This window comes from Bos taurus, chromosome 16 (assembly GCF_002263795.3).
Source record: "Bos taurus isolate L1 Dominette 01449 registration number 42190680 breed Hereford chromosome 16, ARS-UCD2.0, whole genome shotgun sequence".
NCBI classification, from domain to species: domain Eukaryota; kingdom Metazoa; phylum Chordata; class Mammalia; order Artiodactyla; family Bovidae; genus Bos; species Bos taurus.
In genome coordinates this window covers 17,771,837-17,791,463 of record NC_037343.1, presented here as the reverse complement: position 1 = coordinate 17,791,463, position 19,627 = coordinate 17,771,837, and the positions used below count along the sequence as shown (strand labels likewise).

General features: G+C 37.8%; 1 protein-coding gene across 1 annotated transcript in view; it reads left to right on the top strand.

Moving 5' to 3' along the window:
- Positions 1–1,030: 1,030 nt before the first annotated feature.
- The window catches only part of LOC529930 (E3 ubiquitin-protein ligase MGRN1), a 43,746-nt gene continuing 25,149 nt past the window's right edge, over positions 1,031–19,627 (top strand). The window contains exon 1 of the mRNA XM_059875858.1: positions 1,031–1,111. Within this exon, the coding sequence (XP_059731841.1) occupies positions 1,031–1,111 (81 nt within the window). The remainder of the gene's footprint in view (positions 1,112–19,627) is intronic.

Genomic DNA, 19,627 nt, shown 5'->3' with positions numbered 1-19,627 from the left:
ACTTGGGAATATCCACAAACTATATTTCCCTCCCTGTCTTTCTGTGTGTGTGTATATAGATAGATAGGTAGATGGCTATCAAAATCAAATTGATTACATTCTTTGTAACTGAAGATGGAGAAGCTCTACACAGTCAGCAAAAAAAAAAAAGACCTGAAGCTGACTGTAGCTCAGATCACCAGCTTCTCATTGCAAATTTAGGCTTAAACTAAAGAAAACACTAGGCCAGACAGGTATGACTTCAATCTTGTATGAATTCACAGTAGAGGTAAAGAATAGATTCAAAGGACTAAATCTAGTTAACAGTGTGCCTGAAGAATTGTGGACAGAGGTCTGTAATATTGTACAGGAAGCAGTGAACAAAACCATCCCAAATAAAAGGAAAAGCAAAAAGGCAAAGTGGTTATCTGAGGAGGTTTTACAAATAGTGGAAGAATGAAGGGAAGTGAAAAGCAAGGGAGAGAGGGAAAGTTACATCCAATTAAATACAGAGTTCCAAAGAGTAGCTAGAAGAGACAAGAGGGACTTCTTCAATGAGCAGTGCTTAATAATACAAGCAAACAACAAAAGGGAAAAGACTAGAGATTTCTTCAGAAAACTGGAAACATCAAGGGAGAATTCTGCCCAAAGATAGACACAATAAAGGATAAAAGTGGTAGAGACATAGTAGACGCTGAAGAGATCAAGAAGAGATGGAAAGAATACACAGAAGAACTGTATAAAAGAGACCTTACTGAACCAGATTGCTATGATTGTGTGGTTAGTCACCCAAAGCTATATATATATATATATTCTCTTCTAAAAACATATTTTTAGTTGGCTTTTATTCTCTAGAAATCAAAAAAATAATATTTTTCAGTATTTTAGTAACTGGGGATGTTACAAAAAAATCTTAAAGTTTTGGTCAAGTCTTTTTGTTTGCTTAAAAGCCAAGATTTTTTTTTTTTTAAGCAGCCTCAAAATGGTGATTCTTTACTTAAAAAAATAAAATGCCTCCTAGCTATCTCCCTTTTTTTCTACCTGAGTGAGTATGCGGAATAAACTATCCCCAGCAAGCACTGATCAAGTGAGCAAGTATGTTTTCTGTTTAGTGGAACAAGTGAAAGATCTGGTAAGACTCCACAGTGACACATCTTTTCTTTACAAATAGAAGTCATTGCATAAAGATTAAGATGATGAAACTGAGAGATCAGAGAAAATTCTTGATATTTTCAGTTTCTGACTTCTGAATACAAATGTCTTTCACTAAAAAATAAGTCCCATCCTTTAGCCAGAATGGCTTAGAAAGTGGATGCTCTGGTATATTCTTTCACTCAGATAAAAATTAATGGAAGATAAAACATAAAAAAAGGATCATGGTCAATTAAAAATAATATTTACATTTTGACAGCCAAGAAATTGAGCAGAAATGCAAAGAAACTAGCAGGACTAGAACCATTGGACTGCTGGGCTCTTGATAAAGTTGGAAGAGCCAGAATTCAGACTCCTTGGATCATGGCCCCTGCAGGTCTCTACCTTTAAGTTGAGGAGTAGGGTAGGTCCCTTTGCTTGTGAAAAGAGTCTGGAAACGTAGTGAAACAATGTCTGGATCTATCATTCATGTCAAACTGTGAAAGAGAGACTTGGGGGAAGCAGACAAGAGAGTCAAAGCCTCTGAACTGTATTGTGGGTTGATAACTGGATATGGAACAACAGACTGGTTCCAAATAGGAAATGGAGTACATCAAGGCTGTATATTGTCACCGGCTTATTTAACTTATATGCAGAGTACATCATGAGAAACGCTAGACTGGAAGACAAGCTGGAATCAAGATTGCCAGGAGAAATATCAATAACCTCAGATATGCAGATGACACCACCCTTATGGCAGAAAGTGAAGAGGAACTCAAAAGCCTGTTGATGAAAGTGAAAGTGGAGAGTGAAAAAGTTGGCTTAAAGCTCAACATTCAGAAAACAAAGATCATGGCATCTGGTCCCATCACTTCATGGAAAATAGATGGGGAAACAGTGTCAGACTTTATTTTTTGGGGCTCCAAAATCACTGCAGATGGTGACTGCAGCCATGAAATTAAAAGACGCTTACTCCTTGGAAGGAAAGTTATGACCAACCTAGATAGCATATTCAAAAGCAGAGACATTACTTTGCCAACAAAGGTCCGTCTAGTCAAGGCTATGGTTTTTCCTGTGGTCAAGTATGGATGTGAGAGTTGGACTGTGAAGAAAGCTGAGTGCCAAAGAATTGATGCGTTTGAACTGTGGTGTTGGAGAAAACTCTTGAGAGTCCCTTGGACTGCAAGGAGATCCAACCAGTCCATTCTGAAGAAGATCAGCCCTTGGATTTCTTTGGAAGGAATGATGCTAAAGCTGAAACTCCAGTACTTTGGCCACCTCATGCAAGAGTTGACTCATTGGAAAAGACTCTGATGCTGGGAGGGATTGGAGGCAGGAGGAGAAGGGGATGACAGAGGATGAGATGGAAGGATGGCATCACTGACTGGACAGATGTGAGTCTGAGTGAACTCTGGGAGTTGGTGATGGGCAGGGAGGCCTGGCATGCTGTGATTCATGGGGTCACAAAGAGTCGGACATGACTGAGCAACTGAACTGAACTGAACTGAACTGGAAGATCTGAGACACTTTTCCTGCTGAGGACCCTGGGTAGAATGAAGTGGGTGGAGCACACAGGCAAAATCGCTGGAAATGAAGCAATGAGCAGTGGGATAGAGAATACAATTAGGATAATTTGGAAGGTAAAACCTACTCAAAAGGATAAGAGAATTTTGCCAGCAGACTGCTTCATACTTGAACAGTTACTCTTCCCTGGTCTCCAGCTCACTGGCCTCCTCTATTGATTTTGGACTTTCTCCCTTAATGTATCTCTCTGTCTCTCTCTGTGAGTCTCCCTCCTCAATCATTAGATCTCATGATGTCCATAATAATAACCAGTGAGAGTATAACTGGTATTCTCCACAAGTTTGAAGTACAAAATCTTTAAATCTTTACCCATGAGACTGGCACTTTTAAATTACCTCAAACTTAAATTTTCTTTCTAAATATTATGTATTCCATGTATATTTATACCATAGTTCTTAAGGACTTACACAGAAAATTTTTGAAGCAGAAATATTTTCTCTTAGGATACTGTCTCTAGCTACCTGTGGAGGAGTGGATAATGGATATTTTTAAACGAATAAAAAGCTAAAATAAGAAAAAGAAAACTACTGCAATTAAGCTGACTACAGTTTGAAATTTAACTTCATTGATCATAAGTCAATCCAATTTATTGATTCAGAATTCCCTTCAGAGAATGAAGATCTAAAATGAGGAAAGGAAGCTGAGGTGCATGTGTAGGAGGAATTTTTCCTATCCTTATTCGTAGTCAGAAAAATACTTGGGTTAATTGCCTTTGTTTTAGGTAATTGAATATAATATTAGTAGAAAAGTAGTTATATTTACTGTATTAAAAAGAGTACAGTTTAAATTTAGAATTTGGATGAAGGCAACAGAAAAAGGAAGATTATCTTGTGAGGACAGATTTTGTTGATTTATTTTTAATAGAGATATTTGTCATCTGTCTACTTCAACATGTAAAACCTAAAAGTTTGACTATACATGATAATAGGATAATTTTAACAGTACTAAGATTTTGGCTATAGAAGTACTCAAGCTTCAGACATCCTCTCACCAACATAAAGTCTTACTTTATTTTTTATTCAGTTCAGTTCATTGGCTTAGTCATGTCCAAATCTTTGCAACCCCATGGACTGTAGCACACCACGCTTCCCTGTCCATCACCAACTCCTGGAGTTTACTCAAACTCATGTCCATTGAGTCGGAGATGCCATCCACCCATCTTATCCTCTTTTTTCCCCTTCTCCTTCCACCTTCAATCTTTCCCAGCATCAGGGTCTTTTCAAATGAAGCAGTTCTTTGGCCAAAGTATTGGAATGTCAGCTTCAACAACAGTCCATTCAATGAATATTCAGGACTGATTTCCTTCAGGATGGACTGGTTGGATCTCCTTGCAGTCCAGGGGATCTCCTTTCAGTCCAAAGTAATATATTCCATTAAGGGTAGGGGTTAGTAGCTCAGTCGTGCCCGACTCTTTGGAATTAATAATGCCAAAGCTGAAACTCCAGTACTTTGGCCACCTCAGGCAAAGAGTTGACTCGTTGGAAAAGACTCTGATGCTGGGATGGATTGGGGGCAGGAGCAGAAGGGGACGACAGAGGATGAGATGGCTAAATGGCATCACTGACTCGATGGACGTGAGTCTGAGTGAACTCCGGGAGTTGGTGATGGACAGGGAGGCCTGGCGTGCGGCGATTCATGGGGTCGCAAAGAGTCGGACAGGACTGAGCGACTGAACTGAACTGAACTGGACTGCAGCCCACCAGGCTCCTCTGTCCATGAGATTTGCCAGGCAAGAATACTCGAGTGGGTTGCCATTCCCTTCTCCAGGGAAACTTCCCAACTCAGGGATCAAACCTGGGTCTCCTGCACTGCAGGCAGATTCTTTACCGACTGAGCTACAAGGAAGTACAATATATCCCATTACTTATATTTATTTATCTGTTTGATATTTAATTCTAAATATTAATCATTATTGCCTTTCGATACTGTACAGTTCTCAGTGTTCTCAAAATTTCGGTGATCCTTTGCAAAGGAGCTAAGCTGAAATTGACTTAGCACATTCTTATTTTATAGAGAGGCCAAATTAATAATGAAGAAAACTTTCATAGGAATAATTAAGAATGTAAGAAATATACCCTCCAGCAAAGTAATAACTTCAAAGGCATACAGTACATGCAACTGTAGAAAACCCAATTATAATTTATTATGATATAGTCATTAAAATAACTTCCCCTAGAGGTTTTCATGAAGTAACACTTTTATAGCTTGTACTTTAAATATAAAGGCAGCTTTTATTTTAAAATAATTACGAGTTTAGCCTTTTTACTAATTCATAATGATATACAACTATTTTATTGGTGATTCAACTTTCCAATTATTGAACACTTTTCTACTTTCCAGTGCAGCTTTGAGCTATAAAATGTCGTATCACCTGGTCATGCTTACTTGTGTTAGTTGCTCAGTTGTGCCCAACTCTTTGCGGCTCCATGGACTGCAGCCCACCAGGCCCCTCTGTCTATGGGATTTTCCAGGCAAGGATACTGGAGTGGGTTGCCATTTCCTTTTCCAGGAGATCTTCCCAACCGAAGGATAGAACCCTGTTCTCTTGCACTGCAGGCAGATTCTTTACCGACTGAGCTATGAGGGAAGCCCCAAATATTAAGCAAAACATGTGTGTGTGTGTGTGTGTGTGTGTGTGTATAAAATTTGGTAAGCCCTAAGTAAACATGGGGCTTCCCTCATAGCTCAGTTGGTAAAGAGTCTGCCTGCAGTATAGGAGACCAGGGTTCTATCCCTTGGTTGGGAAAATCTCCTGGAAAACGAAATGGCAACCCACTCCAGTATCCTTGCCTGGAAAATCCCATAGACAGAGGAGCCTGGTGGGCTGCAGCCATGGAGTCACAAAGAGTTGGGCACAACTGAGCAACTAACACAATATTTGATTAGTATCTGTCTGCTTCAGAGCATAAGCTTTGTGAGGGCAGGGATCATATTTATTTTAAAGTATCCCTAGTTGATACAAAAACTGACATGCTTTGACAATATGCTTCAAGAGATTTGATAAATTAATGTTAATGAATGAAATAAGTAATAGAGCTGAAATTGCTTTCTATTAAATACACTCCTTTTGAATTCAAAATTAACAAGGATGCCTTGAGCTCTTTCCCAAACACTCAAGAGACTTATAAGGCCAGACTTATATGGAATTAATTAATTGCCCCAAGAGCTTTGTAAGGCAGGAAGAGTCATGTTCACACAGTTAATGATGAAAAGGAAATGATTGAAGACCTATCTCCTGTTCCTAGTGCTCTTTCCATTATACTCCAAATACTGATTTTCACTGAGAATGGATACCATATTTGTTATTTTAAGTACTGAGTCAACATTTATAGTGCAATAGTTTTAACTAATACACCATTAGGGGTAAGATTTTTGGGGAGGATTGTGTTTATTTGGGGAGGTGGTGGTTTATTTGCTAAGTTGTGTCTAGCTTTTTGTGACCCCATGGACTCTATCCTGCCAGGCTCCTCTGTTCATGGGATTTCCCAAGCAAGAACACTGGAGTGGGTTGCCATTTTCTATCCTAGGGGCTCTTCCCCACCCAGGGATAGAACCCAGGTCTTCTGCATTGCAGGCAGATCCTTTACCAACTGAGCCACTAGGGTAGCCCTTATAGAGGATTATCTATTTTTAAAGTGGGGACACAATAAAATATTATATAGTCCTAAATGTCATCTAATTGAAATATACAGGGAACCTCAATTTATAAAGTCTAAAGAAAGATGCTGTGGTTGAGGGGAAGGCAGGAGATTGAGCCTACAAAATTTCCCTTCATCCCTACTTCATCCTAAAGATATTGTTAAAGACCTGAAGAACCCCATGGAAGATTGTATGAAAACCATGACTTTTGTCCAAACTCTTGAAGTTTCAGAGACATTACAGACTTGGGCTTTTATAACATGTTATTTCTTAAGTATGGAGTGAGCCTTAGATTTATATAAAAACAGTAAAACTCACATACTTTATATCATATGTAATTAACATTAATCTGCTTTGGAGAAGACAGCCCTAACAACTTTCACACTCTAAAGATAGTTATCTATAATAATGAACAGTGCTTTATGAAACATTTTATTTAATTTTCTGGTTAAAGATATTTGTCTCACTTTACTTTTCTTAGATATACCTCCATCAATCTTTTGGTATAGTCAGTAAAGTCCAAATAATTTTCCTTTAGTATAAAAATAATGTTTTATGAAAGTAGAGATGTTCGACAGTTGGAAGTTCAGGGACAGAGTTGAGCCTAGAAATACAGAAACACAACAGACCACTAATAATATTTAAATAATGGTGAGTAGAGGGTATTTTTTAATGAACGAGAATCCATAGGAAAGAAGATAGAGTCTGAGGCAATTCCTTAGCCCCTTGGAACTAGGATATTCAGGCATTGAGTAAAGGATGAAAGTGAAAGGTGAAAGTGAAGTTGCTCAGTCCTGTCTGACTCTTTGTGACCCTTGGACTGTAGCCCACAAAGCTCCTCCATCCATGGGATTCTCCAGGCAAGAATACTGGAGTGGGTTGCCATTTCCTTCTCCAGGGGATCTTCCTGACCCAGAGATTGAACCCAGGTCTTCCGCCTTGCAGGCAGACGCTTTAACTTCTGAGCCACCAGGGAAGCCCTAGCAAAGGCAACCTGGGAAAGGTAATCAAAATGTGGAAGATTAGGCAGAAATACACTATCACAGAGTCAACAGAAGAAAATATTTTAAAATGAGGGGAGTAATTTGAGTTAATTGAGAGAGCAAGTGGGCTGAAAAGAAGTTATTTGAATTGCCACTTTGGCAACACATATATCATGGATAACACTGCCATGAGTGGTCTCCTTGGAAGGGTAGAAAGAGTAATAGAAGTGGATTCAAGGCAGACTGGGAGATAAGGAAGAAGCAATGGAAGAGAAAACTCCTTGTTGAGGTGGTTAATGGGATTAGGGCATCTGTTCTTGCTAATTAATGCCTATAGAAAGAAGATGTTAGGTGCCTACCCTCTCGTAGAGACGGAGCTAGAGGTGCTTCTACTTTTTTTTTTTTGATAATTCTTTTTTTATGGCTTTATTTTATAAATGTTACAATCAAACAGTACCATAAAGATTAGAATTATAATCTCACATTTAAAAGTACTTTGATTTCTACTATTTAATTTTTTATATGGACTCATCATCTCAAAAAAAGATACAACATTCTTTGTCAACTCAGCTAGCTAGTGTTGCACCTCTTGATATTTGGCTTAACTGTCAGTCTAGGAGTGCTCTCTTTCTTAATGATTATATTTTAAAGGGATGGCTCCTCCTCCTTGAGAAAGACATTCCTCGGTTGTAAAACTGCCAAGAGGCTGATTTACATGCCCCTACTTTTCAAAAAGGCAGAGAAACAATTTAAAATTTCAAGTGTTCTAAAATAAATGCTCTAAGAAAAAGGAAGTTAGAGGTCTCTCTTCAGAAAGAAACCTGTCTAACACATCATCAAGCTTGGAGAACAGTAAGGCTTCCTATGTCACAGGGAATGTGAACTGTGTATTAGGGATGTCCAGATAAGAGTAAGGTGATGCAGAGAAAAAGTTGTGCAGAAGACCTGGGTTTGATTCCTTGGTTGGGAAGATCCCCTGGAGAAGGGAACAGCTACCCACTCCAGTATTCTTGCCTGCAGAATTCCATGGGCAGAGGAACCTGGTAGGCTACAGTCCATGGGGTTGCAAAGAGTTGGACACGACTGAGCTGCTAACACTTTAACCTTCATGGCCATAATAAAAATGGATAATGGTGAATTATGGTAATTGCTAACAATGACCAGGAAATATAGGAGTTGGTAATTAGCAGAATACTTAACATTGAGATTTTTTTAATAGTATAAGTTAGAGGTTATAAGAGATTTTAGGCTGTAAACTAGAAGCTGAGATGGAGAAAAAGTCATTTGATGAGGAGACTTCAGATATCAATAAATTGGATATTTTGTTATGTAGTTGCTTAAGTAACCAGTAAAGATAGGAGCATGATAGAGAGATCTCTGTTGAGCTGGTGTTAACGTCTTAAAATCGTCAATGTTTGAGAACAACTGAGAAAATTGTTAATGGCTGTAACAAGGAAGTGCTATGGTCTGATGGTCATCAACAAAAGCAGCTTTATTTTCATTGGTTTGTTTGAGAATGGAGGAAGAAGTGTCTAGAAGTAAAAAGGAGGAGGAAACCAGTTCCAAGGCTCATGGTAGACAAAGTGGGCTGGGGGTGGGTGGGTAGAAAAGAGCCACCCTGAAGTGATGCCTGGTTTTCTTTATTTGTCTGTTTTATTTTGCTTTGTTTTGGCTCCTATATTTCAGTTGGATAAAGAAGATGGATAAAGAAGAACATTCTGACAAATGTTGAGGATGGGGAAGATTTGGTTGCAATTTCTGAGAAATATAATAAAAGTGTTTGTGGGACTTGGAAAAGATGGGAGATTTGGTCAGATTAAGGAGGACACAGAGATATTTGGATAAATGTCCATATGATGATGGCTCACCTGTTGCTTCGGATAAAAGCTGAATAAATAGGGCTGCAACCAATGGTAGAATTAAAACTGTTGTTCTCCTAGGGTCATGGAAGTAAGCCCTGTAATTTCCTCCTCCTAGGAATTAATCTCTTGGGTGGTGTAAATTTGGAGACAGATGGTGTCATGGCAGAGGAAAATGATTTGCCGGGAAGTTGGGGAGGGGGCCCTGTGGGAGTCCCTTAAGACTCTCAGTAAATGCTGTGCTCTGGAAAAGGACCTTTACCAAGGCTCCTTGATTTTTGTTGTGATGGTGATTGCTTTGAGCATTATAGTAAAATTATTCATGTTATTATGGTAGCATTGAAAATACATAAATACTTAGTCTTTCACTCACTATTTAACTAGAAATTAACCATTTGTGGATAATTATCATTGGGTAAAACTCCAATGTTCACATTGATCCCATATATCAGTTTAAATTCTATCCTGAAAGCCTCATTTCTTTTCCTACCTGAAGGTGAAAGAAGAGAAAATGATTCAATAAAACCTCTCCTTTGTACTATTTACCTGTAATCCTATATTTGTGATTTTTGTTTTTAGGAACTGTAATAGAAAGAGATGAGTGCTTTGTAGGGAAAACAGTTTTGTCATTTCACAGACTCTCACTCACCCCTGACCCACAATTCTCCAAACCCTGTCAGTTCCTAGCCACTCACGTTACAGCCCACATAGCATCCCCTATAAAGAAATGGATTCAATGAAATCATTCTGCTGTACACAGACTTACTATTTAGTCAATGCTGACAGACTCCTGTAGCTAACAAGGTAATGTGTCAACATGACATTTCTTTATAACTTGTTTTAATGTTTTAAAGTCTGGACTCTTGAAGTATAGACTAGTTAATCAATTTTACAGAGACCATGCACATTTCTCTAAAAATAATGCTTAATGTGAGCTTGTGTTTGTTGGGAATTTATAGAAAGCAATGGAATTTCAGAACTATTTTATTTTTTACTCTGCACAAAGAGAAATGGGAGATAAGGGAGATACAAAGAAAAGAGAAATAACTAAATAACTTAATATTCATCTCATGGTGTCAAACATGGTGCAAGATGTTTTAATGATATTTCTTTTTCACAATGACATCATGAAACACTGTAAAATAGATATTAATATTCTTGCTTTACAAACAAGGAAACTTAGTTTCAGGAAACATTAACTGAATGAGCAATTTATCTACTGTCATAAAGCTGCTATATGTTATACATGGTCACAAGATATATCATTTCATTTTAAAAAACATTCTCTACCCATGTCCCAGAAAAGAAACTGAAAAAAAACTTTCACAAGAAAAAAAGAAAAAAACCTGTGCAAAAAGGAATCTATGATGTGATACGAGAAACTGTCCAAAGTCCTATGAGATCTCATATGAAGAAGAGATGATTTCTGGAAATTTTATATAAGAGGGGTTATTTTGAGTCAGATAGAAAAGAAAAGAATTAGAGAAATTTAAATAAAAGCCTAGACCATTTACAGCAGAGCAAAATTGAGTTGCTGAATTCAGCTGAGCTGAAATTTATAGTGTCTTTGCTCTGCTTTAGTTTTTATATTGGGAGGGAGGATTAAAAAAAAAAAAAAAAAAGTAGGCAGAGAAGAATGATCCAGAAAAGTCAGAGAGATTGAAGCTTCAGATGAGAGAAAGGATAATTGATGAAGCAATGTTCTAGATGTAATAGGGTACATAATCATAGCCACCATTTGTCATCATTTTTGTATTTCAACACCTCTGAAATCAGAATGGGTTTTACAATTGATAAGAAAGCATCATTATCGAATTTTAATGGGAGTATTTTTCTATTCTTAGAATATATAAAGTAATTGTGATTCATACAAGGAATGGGTTGTCAGTTTGAAAAATACAGTAGGTATCAAAAGTTTAGACATTTTGTAGTTTCCAGAGTCATACTTTAATTTTTGTTCCTTACTTAAAAAAAAAAAAAAAACGCTCTCTCCCCCATTTTCTCTCACTTAGACTCCGGCACAGCTTGAATTTTTCATGCACAGCTTGAATTTTTCACGTTCTTAACAATCATTGTGTTTGAACCCATCCTATAAATACTTGTGAATCCCAGGGCTATGCTCCTGACTCTGCTTCCCCTGACCCACTGTCTGTCAATGGGCTCTCTCCTATCCTGCCCCAATCCCCTGGTCTCTAGCCCTAACAAATCCCCCTTCTATGTCTTCAATCTCCTCATCTCTTGAAAAAATCACCGACTCACACTCCCAACCACTTTTTGAATACATCTGCTTCCTATAAGTCTAAAAAAAAAAAGTCTTGTCTCACTTTAGCCTTCCTCTTATAAAACAACAACAAAACATCCCTAACTTTGTGTCCACAGTCTTGTTTAAAGAAGTCAAAATCAACATATTCATTCAGGTGAGAAGTCATAGTTTAGTAACAATATTCTACTCTATGACTTGCTTATGAGACACATATAATTGGTCTCAAAGTCCCTCGATGGTACTTAATTAATGTCTCTCAGGTCTGCTACTTGTTTCAAGACTTATTTTTTATTCCAATTATTGAAATAAAAGAACAAATCATATTCTATGTAATAATTCAGCAATAATGAAGTTTCTCAGGGATAACTGGGAGACTTACCTTATCCTCTTCATTGTTAGTTGTCAGTTATTTACATTGTATCATTCTATGTTTGTCCTTTACTTAAACAAACCTAAATGTTTTTATGTATGTGACATAGACTATATGTGTTTTCTCTTATTAATGCAGATGTTACCAATGCCAATAATCTGTGGCATGAGTTGCAAATGTGGACTTTGTCAATGTTTTCATCAAGATCAATTTAATACAGTCTATGATTTAAAGTCAAATTTCTTCTATCATGCGATAATCTGACTAATTATATTGGACTTGGCATGCTGTCTTTAACTTTACTAAGAGGGGCTAACAAAGCTAATTAGAGCATTTTCAGGTTTGTATTTCTCATTCGCATGAAATGTGCACTTGATCTTTTGAAGTGAAAGATCACCATGATTTGTTTGGCTATTTTTCACTCTAAGATTGTCATTATGTATAAATGATGGCTGGCAAAATAAGATTATTGCTGAGTCAACTTAGATAGCCTGTTCTCCAAAAAATTGAATGCATTCTTTCTGTGTGTATTGTTAAATTGTGTGCATTTAAAAACTTTCTAGTATATTATGATAATTTTCAACAAAACATAAAGAAAGGAGGAAGAAAGGAATAGTTTATCTGGTTGAAGAATATAAAATTGCTATTCTTACTTGGTCAGAAATCTTTTGAGTCGTTTTCACGTATAGATACCAAGTGATGATTATATTCAAAACTTATTGACTGTACCCCTATTTATTATATTTCTTCTTTATTTCAAAGGTAAATGTAGTATATTACTAAATTTCATGTAATCTATAGTTGTTTGCTAAGAATGAAGGTATTCAGAGGATTTTACTTTCTTTAGTTACTAAATGTTTTTTTTTTCATGTTTTGTGAAATTTTTTATATTTTTTTAAATACAAATTTATTTATTTAAAGTGGAGACTAATTACTTTACAATATTGTATTGGTTTTGCCATACATTGACATAAATCTGCCATGGGAGTACATGTGTTCCCCATCCTGAACCCCCTCCCCCTTCCCTCCCCATCCCATCCCTTCATCCCAGTGCACCAGCCCCAAGAACCCTATATCATGCATTGAACCTGAACTGGCAATTTGTTTCACATATGATAATATACATGTTTCAATGCCATTCTCCAAATCATCGCACCCTCGCCATCTCCCACAGAGTACAAAAGTCTGTTCTACACATCTACATCTGTGTCTCTTTTGCTGTCTCGCATACAGGGTTATCATTCAGTTCAGTTCAGTTCATTTTAGTCGCTCAATCATGTCTGACTCTTTGCGACCTCATGAACTGTAGCATGCGAGGCCTTCCTGTCCATCACCAACTCCTGGAGTTCACTCAGACTCACGTCCATCGAGTTGGTGATGCCATCCAGCCATCTCATCCTCTGTCATCCCCTTCTCCTCCTGCCCCCAATCCCTCCCAGCATCAGAGTCTTTTCCAATGAGTCAACTCTTCGCATAAGGTGGCCAAAGTACTGGAGTTTCAGCTTTAGCATCATTCCTTCCAAAGAAATCCCAGGGCTGATCTCGTTCAGAATGGAATGGCTGGATCTCCTTGCAGTCCAAGGGACTCTCAGGAGTCTTTTCCAACACCACAGTTCAAAAGCATCAATTCTTCGGTGCTCAGCTTTCTTCACAGTCCAACTCTCACATCCATACATGACTACTGGAAAAACCATAGCCTTGACTAGACAGACCTTTGGGGTATCATTACCATCTTTCTAAATTCCATACATATGCATTGGTATATTGTATTGGTGTTTTCTTTCTGGCTTACTTCACTCTGTATAATAGGCTCCAGTTTCATCCACCTCATTAGAACTGATTCAAATGTATTCTTTTTAATGGCTGAGTAATACTCCATTGTGTATATGTACCACTGCTTTCTTATCCATTTGTCTCCTGGTGGACATCTAGGTTGCTTCCATGTCCTGGCTATTATAAACAGTGCTGTGATGAACATTGGGGTGCATGTGTCTCTTTCAATTCTGGTTTCTTTGGTGTGTATGCCTAGCAGTGGGATTGCTGGGTCATATGGCATTTCTATTTCCATTTTTTTAAGGAATCTCCACAGTGTTCTCCGTAGTGGCTGTACTAGTTTGCATTCCCACCAACAGTGTAAGAGGGTTCCCTTTTCTCTACACCCTCTCCAGCATTTATTGCTTGTAGACTTTTGGATAGCAGCCATTCTGACTGGCATGAAATGGTACCTCATTGTGGTTTTGATTTGCATTTCTCCGACAATAAGTGATGTTGAACATCTTTTCATGTGTTTGTTAGCCATCTGTATGTCTTCTTTGGAGAAATGTCTGTTTAGTTCTTTGGCCCATTCTTTGATTGGGTCATTTATTTTTCTGGAATTGAGCTGCAGGATTTGCTTGTATATTTTTGATATTAATTCTTTGTCAGTTGCTTCATTTGCTATTACTTTCTCCCATTATGAAGGCTGTCTTTTCACCTTGCTTATAGTTTCCTTTGTTGTGCAGAAGCTTTTAATTTTAATTAGGTCCCATTTGTTTATTTTTGCTTTTATTTCCAATATTCTGAGAGATGGGTCTTAGAGGATCCTGCTGTGATTTATGTGAGAGAGTGTTTTGCCTATGTTCTCCTCTAGGAGTTTTATAGTTTCTGGTCTTACGTTTAGATCTTTAATCCATTTTGAGTTTACTTTTGTGTATGCTGTTAGATAGTGTTCTAATTTCATTCTTTTACAAGTAGTTGACCAGTTTTCCCAGCACCACTTGTTAAAGAGATTGTCTTTAAAACACTTTAATAATCCTCTTAAATTATTTGAAAACAGGTTTGATTAGTTTAATAGACCTTGCATTTAAAAGTGATAGTATCCTCATCTTTTAAAAAAATCTGTCAAGTAATATAGATTCCTAGGGAGCATGACAAGGAAGCATTATCCAACTGTACAACATTCATAGAATAACATTTTTCCTTGAGTCTCTGTCTCTTGGAGAATCTAGCTTGAAGAAACCTTTAGAACAAGTTTTCTTTCTCACTTGAGCCTAGAGCCTACAACAGACTTCTTCCAGCGTCCCATCATATCCTTCCTGTTTAAAGTTTCCTAAAGGGAAATCTTCACACTGAGAGCTCAAAAGTAATAAACAAATTTGAGAAACTCAAAGGTATTTAGGAGTTCAAAATATATTGGATATCTAAAGGATTCCTTCCCAGCCCCAGATAAAAATCCAATATTCTTAAAAAAAAAAAAAAAACTCTGAATATGTGATCTATGTTCTCACATAAGAAATCCCACACTTAGTCTTAAAATAATCTACCAGGAGAAAGAAAATAGAAACCTAGAAATCTGTGGTTCAAAGCAAGTTACTTAGTCTTCTGCCTCTTACTTTTCTCATCTGTGAAGTTAGATAATAATTATAAGTTTGTCATAGGGTTATAAATAATATGTGTACACCTTCGTCTAGTCAAGGCCATGGTTTTTCCTGTGGTCATGTATGGAAGTGAGAGCTGGACTGTGAAGAAGGCTGAGCGTCGAAGAATTGATGCTTTTGAACTGTGGTGTTAGAGAAGACTCTTGAGAGTTCCTTGGACTTCAAGGACATCCAGCCAGTCCATTCTGAATGAGATCAGCCCTTGGATTTCTTTGGAAGGAATGATGCTAAAGCTGAAACTCCAGTACTTTGGCCACCTCATGCGAAGAGCTGACTCATTGGAAAAGACTCTGATGCTGGGAGAGATTGGGGGCAGGAGGAAAAGGGGATGACAGAGGATGAGATGGCTGGATGGCATCACCGACTCGATGGACGTGAGACTGGGTGAACTTCGGGAGTTGGTGATGGACAGGGAGGCCTGGCATGCTGCAATTCATGGGGTCGACAAGAGTCAGACACGACTGAGCGATTGATCTAATCTGATCTGATCTGATTTAGGATAACCTCTCTAACATGGCAAAACATTTACTACCTCTAAAGGGAATATTGTTCTACCTCCAATATACATAGACTATAAATCTAGGGCCTTCATGGGGAAATTGAAGCCACTCGTGACCTTAAATTTGCATTTAAAACAACTCCAGATTTCCACCAACATATGGAAATGTTGGCAGGAGTGCACATTTGTCCATTTATAGATTTTATTTGTTTATATTTTAAAGATGTACGGTGTTTTCTTGGACAAAGTTAGAAATCACATCAAATCTGGTTCTTCTTGCTATCTCTCATCTCTCTCTCCCCTCTCTTTCTCACACACACACACACACACACACACACACACACACACATACACACAGACACACACACCACATGCAGCCAGAAGAATCCCTGACAGTACCTGTCCATAGCTTATCTCTTATATAAGTCTTGCAAAAAGCTCACAAAGAAGAATTTGAAATGTGGTTAATAGGGAACAAAAGGAACTACTGTGAAATATACTACAGAAAACAAGATAGAAATGAGAAAAAAATTTAAAAAGGAATATTCTCCAAAAACCATATTTCATGGACCTGTTAAACAATTAACTAGATGTTAAAAACTCAGGATAAGACAAAAAGAATCAGATTAAAAACAAAAAAGAGTTAATGGAATTGGAAATACCCCAAGAGATATTAAAAGGAAGTGTTTTCCAAAAACATAAAATTTATACAAAGAAGAATTTATGAAATCTTATTCTATCACCTCCACTAGCTTTGTTCGTAGTGATGCTTTCTAAGGCCCACTTGACTTCACATTCCAGGATGTCTGGCTCTAGGTCAGTGATCACACCATCGTGATTATCTGAACCCAGATAATCATGATGGTGTGATCACTAACCTAGTATCCAGACATCCTGGAATGTGAAGTCAAGTGGGCCTTAGAAAGCATCACTACGAACAAAGCTAGTGGAGGTGATACAATTCCAGTTGAGCTATTCCAAATCCTGAAAGATGATGCTGTGAAAGCGCTGCACTCAATATGCCAGCAAATTTGGAAAACTCAGCAGTGGCCACAGGACTGGAAAAGGTCAGTTTTCATTCCAATCCCAAAGAAAGGCAATGCCAAAGAATGCTCAAACTACCGCACAGTTGCACTCATCTCACACGCTAGTAAAGGAATGCTCAAAATTCTCCAAGCCAGGCTTCAGCAATATGTGAACCGTGAACTTCCTGATGTTCAAGCTGGTTTTAGAAAAGGCAGAGGAACCAGAGATCAAATGCCAACATCTGCTGGATCATGGAAAAAGCAAGAGAGTTCCAGAAAAAATCTATTTCTGCTTTATTGACTATGCCAAAACCTTTGACTGTGTGGATCACAATAAACTGTGCAAAATTCTGAAAGAGATGGAAATACCAGATCACCTGATCTGCCTCTTGAGAAATTTGTATGCAGGTCAGGAAGCAACAGTTAGAACTGGACATGGAACAACAGACTGGTTCCAAATAGGAAAAGGAGTACGTCAAGGCTGTATATTGTCACCGTGCTTATTTAATTTATATGCAGCGTACATCATGAGAAACGCTGGACTGGAAGAAACACAAGCTGGAATCAAGTACTTGAATAGTTTATACTAAGTATATAATTTAATTATGTATCTACCTTTTGCTTTCAGACTTTTATGGACAGTTTCAAGGGTTTATGTCTCAGTAGGCAATGGCTTCTTCAAATTTACATGATAATGAAATAATTATTAAGAAATTTAATCAGTATTGAAATTTTACAAATAAACACATATTGTGAAGATGTTAGCTATAATAACATATAAGGCATGGATAGAAAGGGACTTGAGAATTTCTATCAGGTGCAGAATGGGAGTCGAATCAAAGGACATTCCCTTTTTCTAAAAAGAAGAACCTTGGAATACTTGCCTGTAAGTATTTCATAATTGCTATTAATCAGTAACTGCCATATGGTTTCCATTATTTCCTTTCCAAACAGAAGTACTTGCTATTACACTTACCATGTGCTGCTTTCACCACTGTATATTATTTGTCTCTATTTCCTTTACATGCTTTCACATAAAGGGAGGGCTTCCTTGGTGGCTCTGATGATAAAGAACCTGCCTGCAGTGCAGGGAGCTCAGGTTCAATTCTTGGGTCAGGAAGATCCCCTGGAGAAGGGAATGGCAACCCACTCCAGTATTCTTGCCTGGGAAATCCCATGGACAGAGGAACCAGGCTGGTACAGTCCATGGGGTTATAAACAGTCAGACATGACTGAACACTTTTCATTTCACTTCACTTCAAATAAAGGAAATCTACATCTGGTCCTGATGAAGAACTATCCATCATAAGACCGTGAGTTTCAAGCCTAAGGCCATGTATGTGTGAATAAACCATCTGAACCATCTTTAGTACATTTGTTGGGAGGGGGGCAGTAAGTGTATTTTGTAAGCAGAAGAGAGATAACTCAATTACAGTAACCAAGGAATGTACTTCTTAAATTTTATTATTGTCAAAGCCATTGACTCACTTCTGCCCCTTGCAGCTTTCTGCCACATTGGCTTTTGCCATGTGATCTGTTACAGCCAATAGAATGTGAGCAAAAATGTCAAAAATGTTATTCCAGTCCAGTGATTTTAAGAGAAATTTCATGTTTTCATTAGTCATTTTGTGTTCTTGTTCTCTGCCATGAGAACAGCAGGACCCAGGACCCAGGCAGTAGTCTTCTGTTCAACCTATGCTCCACAGTGAAAAGGTCATAAAGCCTTACTGAACCAGTCCATACCAGTGCAGCCTAGCAAATGTGCAGCTGAAATCTTGGCATTCCCTATTGCTGTAGCAAAAGATGACTAAGAGACTATATTTTTAAAATAAATAAGGCAGAAAATACATTTGAACATACAAAAAATATAAATCGAATCATATGTTCTTTAAGCCCTTCCTAAAAAAATTAACAATTTAAAATTTTCAGTTGAACATAAGGTGAATTGAGAAATTATAGCAAAAAGATTTGTGATATGCAATTCAATTTATTTAATAACAAGATAAGACTAAAACAGAGTGTAATGTAAATGTAATCAACTCTGAGAATTCATAAGTAATATAATTAATAATATTTAAGAGGGAAAGGGAAAGAAAAATTATGAGGCTGTGAAATCACACTGATTATCTCATTTGAAACTGATAAACAAGTAAAAAGATGAGAATGTTTGAAGGTTTAAAAAAGTAGAGTAGAAAAAAATATATTAGAAAAAAATGGTATAGTCATAAAACCCAGAAGTTGCATGATTGTGATAGTCCTCCCATGTCCCATTTCAATGAAAGATTTGTTGCCTGTGTTGAAAGACTGAGAACATTGTTGGTAGATAAATGTTTTCAAGGGTTGCCTGAACTGCAAAGACTCATCTAGCCCATGTCTCACTCTGCCACATACTGTATAAATGACTGGCCATCTCAGCTCAAAGTGGAACAACTCTGAAGGCCCACTGTAGCTCAGAGCTCCTGGAGTTACCAGTCCAGACTACTGTTGGGTTTACATTCCAGCTTGACTTCTCCCTTTATCCAGACCTGGTTCTTATCCCTCCTATTCATAAACATGCATCCTAAGTGCTACTGCTGCTAAGCCACTTCAGTCGTGTCCGACTCTGTGCGACCCCATAGATGGCAGCCCACCTAAATATCTTAATGCTAACTGTGTCTCAGAATATACTTCTTGGGAACCCAACACAACAGAAGGTAAAGGGGAAAGAACGTATCTTAGCTCACATGTATGCTAAGCTATTTTAGTTGTGTTCAACTCTTTGTGACTTTATGGACTGCAGCCAACCAGGCTCCTCTGTCCATGGGATTCTCCAGGCAAGAATACTGGAGTGGGTTGCCAAGCCCTCCTCAGGGGGATCTTCCCCACCCAGGATTAAGCCT